This window comes from Grammomys surdaster, unplaced genomic scaffold (assembly GCF_004785775.1).
Source record: "Grammomys surdaster isolate TR1022 unplaced genomic scaffold, NIH_TR_1.0 191, whole genome shotgun sequence".
Taxonomy (NCBI): domain Eukaryota; kingdom Metazoa; phylum Chordata; class Mammalia; order Rodentia; family Muridae; genus Grammomys; species Grammomys surdaster.
In genome coordinates, this window is record NW_021604636.1 from 15,881,151 (window position 1) to 15,887,719 (window position 6,569).

At 42.5% G+C, this 6,569-nt stretch overlaps 1 protein-coding gene across 1 annotated transcript in view; it reads right to left on the minus strand.

The window, feature by feature from the left end:
• Positions 1–1,457: 1,457 nt before the first annotated feature.
• The window catches only part of Lypd6 (LY6/PLAUR domain containing 6), a 24,086-nt gene continuing 18,974 nt past the window's right edge, over positions 1,458–6,569 (minus strand). Inside the window, exons 3-4 of the mRNA XM_028769335.1 lie at positions 3,429–3,559; positions 1,458–1,625 (exon numbers count right to left, since the gene is read on the minus strand). Coding sequence (XP_028625168.1) covers positions 1,458–1,625; positions 3,429–3,559 — 299 coding nt within the window. The remainder of the gene's footprint in view (positions 1,626–3,428; positions 3,560–6,569) is intronic.

The window sequence follows — 6,569 nt, forward strand, 5'->3', positions numbered from 1 at the left end:
GCAATGAGTCAAAGCCTTGAGGAAAATGCACAACTCCTGTTCGTAGCACAGTGACTTTCTCAGCATCAGTACGAAGATCACAGATAACTTCCCATGGACAGGAATGATGACAATCCCTACTGCTGTTGAAAGCAAGTATTCTAACTGATATTTTGATCAGAAAAAAAAGAAATAATTCTTTTGAAATATAGTTTTCAGTTTATACCATACAAAAATAAATGTCATTTAAAGAATTTACATGGGAGAAGAAAACAAACATAATTTCTCAGGTTAAAAAATACACGAAGGACAATGAAAACCTTTTCTTCTTCAAAAACAGTAGCTGAGAGAAAGAAAACCTACTACTTAAGCCACCATACTACTTACAATCCACCTTTTTCTCATCCTAGCACCTACGTGTTCTTATCTTATTGATCTAATGAGAAGTTAACTCAGAACTTTCTCTTTAAAGTCACTGTGGTTGTGGAAGGAGACAGCTCTTTGGCAGTAAATACTGTGGAAAGAAAGAATTTTGCTTAGCCTTTTCTGAGCCTTCAAAATGAGCTAAGACTAACCTCCACAGAGCTTCCTTTTATTCTGAAGTCCTCTGACTAGATCAGCTATATCTGAATAGAATGCAACACCTGGAGAAAATAATCCTATCCATTTAGCAACTTTTTAGATGTTACTGGTCCAGTTGGAATCCAGGAACTCGGGAAGCATAATTAGTTCCCGAGTCAAGGCCAATCTGTCCAGTTATAAGAAGGGATAACGTCATCTTGTGGATGCTAATTTCATCAAGTTGGAGGAGAGCTTTCTCTTTTCACTCCTACAAATACAACAAACTTTTATAATTGCCTTTTTTTATCTTCTACAAAGAGCAGAAGGAACATGTTTCCCAATGTTAAGATAAGAAGACTGGTGAAATTAAATTGAGCAAAGTTCTTTCAACTCTTTCGAGGACTCCATCAGAATCTCAAAGAAACTATTCCATTTACTTCGGATTTAACGTTTTAAACTTCTAAAGCTATAGGTGCAGGTGTGATTGCAATTAAGCCAATGGTTCTTTACTCTTTTCCTGAAAAGAATAAATATCTCCTGCATCCATAGCTTACTCCTCAGAGGGCCCAGGGCCTCCTGCAGCTCATGCATGGATTCTGAAGCAAGAACCCCAGACATTAATAAGTGCAGAACTCTTGCTTGGAGCAAACTCACAGGCTTGTGGTATAGAAATCAGGGTCTATACTGGGGGACAGGCTGACTCAGATGAGATTGTGGTTAGGCTGAAAATGAGAGCAGAGAAGCAATGTTTGCTCTTCGTGGTAATGGTAATGGCTGGCTTCGGTGACATCTGTCCGTGATGATGTCTGGGGGTGCTGTGGTTGCATTGTGCCACTACTGCCAAACCAATGACTCATGCATGACTATGGGCCATGGAGAAATCCACAGGGCTCATCTACATTTGGTGGAGAGGGTTGCTACAAGGTGAGTCCCAGCCACACCCACAAGCAGGACACAATCACTGACACACAGTGTGAATGCCCATTCGTCTGATTTATAGGTGATGTGGTGGCAAATGTGGCATCAGTTTCATTTCGAGGGAGCGGTAGATTACAGATATTTCCTTCACAGCAGGAGGTGCAGATCTAAAAGGAAAAAAGAAAACAAAAGGTGAGGAGAAACTGGCCTGTTTCAGAAAGAGGTCGAATACTGGGAGGAACAGTCTCCCTCCTGGCAAATGAGAACAGTCTTCTCTAGGAAAGGAACACTGTCTGACTTTCATGAAGGGCAAGAACAATATCCCATCTGGAAGCAACATGCTCAAAATGGAAAGGTCCAGCCCAAATTTCAGGGCCCCTCACCTGTAGCTGCGAGGCTTCCCAGTCCTCTGAGATACTGGTTTTTCTACCTCTGACATGGGGACTGTGAAACTTGCCTTCTTCCCTCCAATAAGCTCTTCCTGACAGCAGGAAGTCACTGTTAAGAGGGTAAAACTTCCTCTGAGATTTTCACAGTGAGGATGAAGTGGCAATGCCTTGGGTCCTGTGAAACTCAACGCTCACCTTCATTAGAACTACAGCTATGGTTAACTCCATTCTCCTGCATGGGAAACATTAGAAGGGTTCTCATTTGTTCAATTACCCTTGCTTTCTACTGCTTTACTCTTGAACTGTATAAAAGAAGTGAACCTAATGGTTTATTGACAGAAGTTATTTTGGGCCATGGCTACACACTGTATTGACCAGCAGCCTCAAGACCAGTTGGGGCTTATTGACAATGCAGAATCTTACACCTTACCCAGCACTTGGGGAACTAGAATCTTAATTTTAACAAGATCCTCAATGAATCAGACTCATAAGGTGGTTATTAGCCAATCTAATTACTAGTCAGGACAGATTTAAACATTTAGCCACGATCAACGTGAGTCCCGAAATAGCATAGCACAGAGAGACGAGACCCGAAGGGTCAAAGATGAGTTTGACTTTCAACCCATCTCTCTCTTACTAGCTGTACTGACTCAAGCAACTGAGACATCTTTGGATTTTCAGTGCTTCTCTTGGTTTAAAAAAAAATCACACTAATGCTTTCGAGCTGAGCCCAGCTGCTGGAAGGGTTAGCCAACAACCTTGGTTTGGCCTTTCTTTGAAGTAGTAACAAGTAGGCAGATGACATTTTAAAATTTAATTCTTAGTGGACTTGAGAAGTTGTTTAAGAATTGTTTCTGCAGCTTAAAAATTGAAAGCATCCCCAGGTGACAGTGCTGTTCCAGGGTATTGAAGAGAGGGAGTTTCCCTCAACCCTAGGGAAGTGGCCTGACAGGTGGGCAGATGTCACATAAAGGCCAAAGAGTGACAAAACCATCCAGTCAGTGTGGGCCCACTGCTGGAACAGCAGGACTGCAGAGATATACAGTGATGGTGTCTTTATATTCTCCTTCTTAGATGCCCCCAAAGCTCATTTTATATAGAATGTTCTGTGTACAGGTACCAGCTGAAGTTTAAGGGGTACACATCCACAAGACAATGGCTTTCTTATCACCTATCAGATGACTCAGGTGCCAGTGGAGAAGTTCCTTAAACTGGGACCCCAATAACATCATGCATCCTCACTCTGCAGAAAGTTATCAGAATATACTGCTGCCTGCTTTCTTGGTTGGGTGACTTGGAGTGTCTGTCATGCTCTACCAAGATGTGTAGGAGTAGTCCCTGACCCTCTCCTTTCAGGGCTCTAAAGAGAGGCTTATGATAGTCTTCAGCATCCTCTTTGCATGTGCTTAGACACTCCATCTGCTTGTCATTTGCTCTGCTATACACTGGCATTCTTCTAAAGCAAACAGGAAAGCGGGCACATTTTCATGGCCGTGTAAAGACAGTGAGGCAGCCTAAGTAATCTTCTCATGAACACTGAAGAATCCGGTAAGGGCAGTGAGGGCTAATGTTTTCCCAGACCTTGTAGCCTTCATGCTCCGAGTCTCTGCAGCCTGTGGATAAGCACTCCTCCAGTGGGACACAACGCTTGGTGACAGAGATGCTGTTTCCTGTGACTTCCATGGTGTGCTGAGTGTAGCAGTATCTGGTGTCTGCCAAGAGAAAATAAGCCTTAATTGAGATGGAAAGTGCAAGCCCGGCCTGACTGAAAAGAACATAGCAGGGCTGTTTTCCTGGATGCCCCTGAAATTAATTTTACATGAATGCTCTAAATATATTCACCAGACAATGTTTACAGGGGCCAAATCATCAAATGGCTCAGACACCAATAAAGATGTTTTCTAGCCCAGGATCCCAATAATGAGATGAACTTTCACTTTTCAGAAAGTTATCAAAATAAGTTTGTTTCTTGCTCTCAGAAGAACGATCCTGAGAGTCTGCCATCCTCTACCAAGGTGACTCCCAGGAAGGTACGGCAGCACACAGGGTGGAAACAACCTCCATGCTAAGATCCACTTTGCCATGGCAGAGCAATGGCCTTCTGCAGAACACTGGTCTCTCTGCCCATCATAATCCCTTAAACCAAGACACAAAGGCATAACTGCCTTTCCACACACTTTGCCATTGATCTTATTTTTATCTTTAGGGGGTGAGTGCTTCAGAGGACAGCTGCTTCTGGTAGTGAGAGCCACAGGGATTATTTTCAAGCAGATTTGGAAGAGTGAGCTCAAAGAAAACTTGGGGTGTGTAACAACAGGCTTTCAGAAGATGGGAGATTATAGCTGGTGTGCATGTGTGATGTTATGCCCATATCACATCAGAAAAATTAGAAATGGATACATTTTGCTTGGTAAAAATGGTTCTCCACAAAAGAATGAACTTGGCCACGAAAATAGCCAGACTGAGACTGTTCAGAGACTGACCAACATGATAGGTCTCCAAATCTGGTGAACCATTTCTCCTACTCCGGTTTCCATGCCTCTCTGGTAGATGATGGCCACTATGGAAGTCTAGAATTCTTCTTTATCTTGAGGAGAAAACTTAAGGTTTCTTCCAGAATTCCAGAGAGATTTTAAGAAGTAAGAAAAATGGTATTGTCGATGTAATTATTTATGGCCTGCAGGCAGCATGCAGCAGAATGCTCCAGTCCCACCTCTATATCCCAAGAGAATGAATAATTCTTAGGAAGTGTCACTGAGCTGTTTTTCATCCATATCTTGGCTCTAACTCTGCAGGCTTTATACATTTGGGGTACTTAGTTGCTAATATGGAATTATGATCTTCTATGGTGTTATTTATTAAGCAATAAAACCTCCCCCATCAGATTCTGTCATGATTTTGGCATCTTTTAACCAAAGAGCTAATGTTCAAAGACGAAAGCCTAAGATATTAGGTCCCAAGAATGAGCTAATACAGACCACATTAAACCATCTGAAAAAATGCAGACTTGGGGAGGGGGGTGTTAAATGTCTTCCTAGACATGCTGACCTCACAGGTATGTAAAAATCACCTCTGAATCTGACCAATGGCATCTCCTTTCCCAGGGTGACACTGCTGCGGATGTTTATTCTCTCTCTGGAGTGCTGCTCCCACAATGCACTGGAATTGTTTCCTGGAGTCAGACTGAGGCAGTCTCCAGTCTGCTCAAGGTCCTGTGGAGTTCTCTGGGATTAGGCTAAGTGAGGTCATCTGGGGGTGAACACCTGGTAACCCCTCCACCTCCACCCTGTGCCCTCCATCCCTAAGCCCTAGCTTCTAGTTTAAGGTGGAGGTGATTGGCTATTGGATGAAGGGGAGGATGGTTTCTCATCTGCCTCTGTTTGGCAGACTTTAACAAACAAAGACCAGAGACCTAAGAGCTTACTTTGGCATCAGACGAAGGACATTTACGGCTGTGATGGGTATGTACACCTTTCCCACTCCCACTGCAACTTCAAATGTTGTAGAAAGCAATAAAAGCAGGAATGTTCTTATCTCCTGTTCCTGCATCACTCAGGCAACTTGGGCGGCTGCCAGAGGCTGTGCAGCTCAAAATGTAAATGCACACAGTTAACATCACACCCAGATGGAATAAGTAAATCATTATAGACTTCAGGCTGGGAAAACTAGGTTTGCCCCTCAAGTAATGAATGATGTTGTCTGAAATAAGCCTTAAGATAACAACTGGTGAAGTGGATACGACTGACTTCATTTTCTTCATATTTTTCTTGTTAATTTACTAATGGGAAGTTTATTCCTTCAAACTCAACTGATTGAAATATCCTTTTTTTTTTCTTTCAGGAAAATGTACAAAACCCTAGCATCTGATAAGTTAATTTTTGCCATTCCATGGTGAGGGAAGATCACTGAAAATCCTGGGAAAGAATTTTCTCTTAAATACCATCATGTGTGACTGATAAAACAAAGATATGTTAAGAACAGCTATCACCTCTCACAGGAGATACCTTAACTCTGAACAGCAGTTCCTCGCTCGGGGCATCCACTCCACTTTTTAACTTCCAAAGGCCCTAGGTGGGTCTTGAGTGAAATGCTAACGTAGAAAAAGGCTCTGCAGTTAAATATGGTTTTGAAATGCTCAAATAAAGCTGAAGTGGTTTCACCACTGCACCTTTTATGAGTGTCTTCGATATGTATGGTGATCTGTGATCTCCAAGGGTGTGCTGGGGTGAGCAGATGGAATTTCCCAAGCAGAACCAGGTGAGCCACGTGTGGCTTATCACTGAGCTAGAGCACTGATCAAAACTGGGTTTTAGCCACAGAGCATGGCTCTCCATGCATTCTGAATAATCCTGGGGTTGGTAATGAGGTTATATGAGAATCAAGCCTGCTGATAACTTCACACTAAAAGGATTTCAAAGGCTTTTATCTAAAAGATAAAAGATGGATTTGAACTTCTACCAGGTTAGTTTCAGCCTCTAAAATCTCATATTCTGAGACTGCATGGTATTCCCGGAGGTTGAGAAGCCAAACTCTTTAACTCATGGTAAAGTAAGAAATAGGAAAGACAGCTTAATCAATAGCTGGAAAATACAAAGTATAATTTTCACAACATACTCTGTCTCTGTCTCTCTGTCTGTCTCTCTGTCTGTCTCTGTCTCTCTGTCTGTCTCTCTGACACACACACACACACACACACACACACACACACACACACACACACAC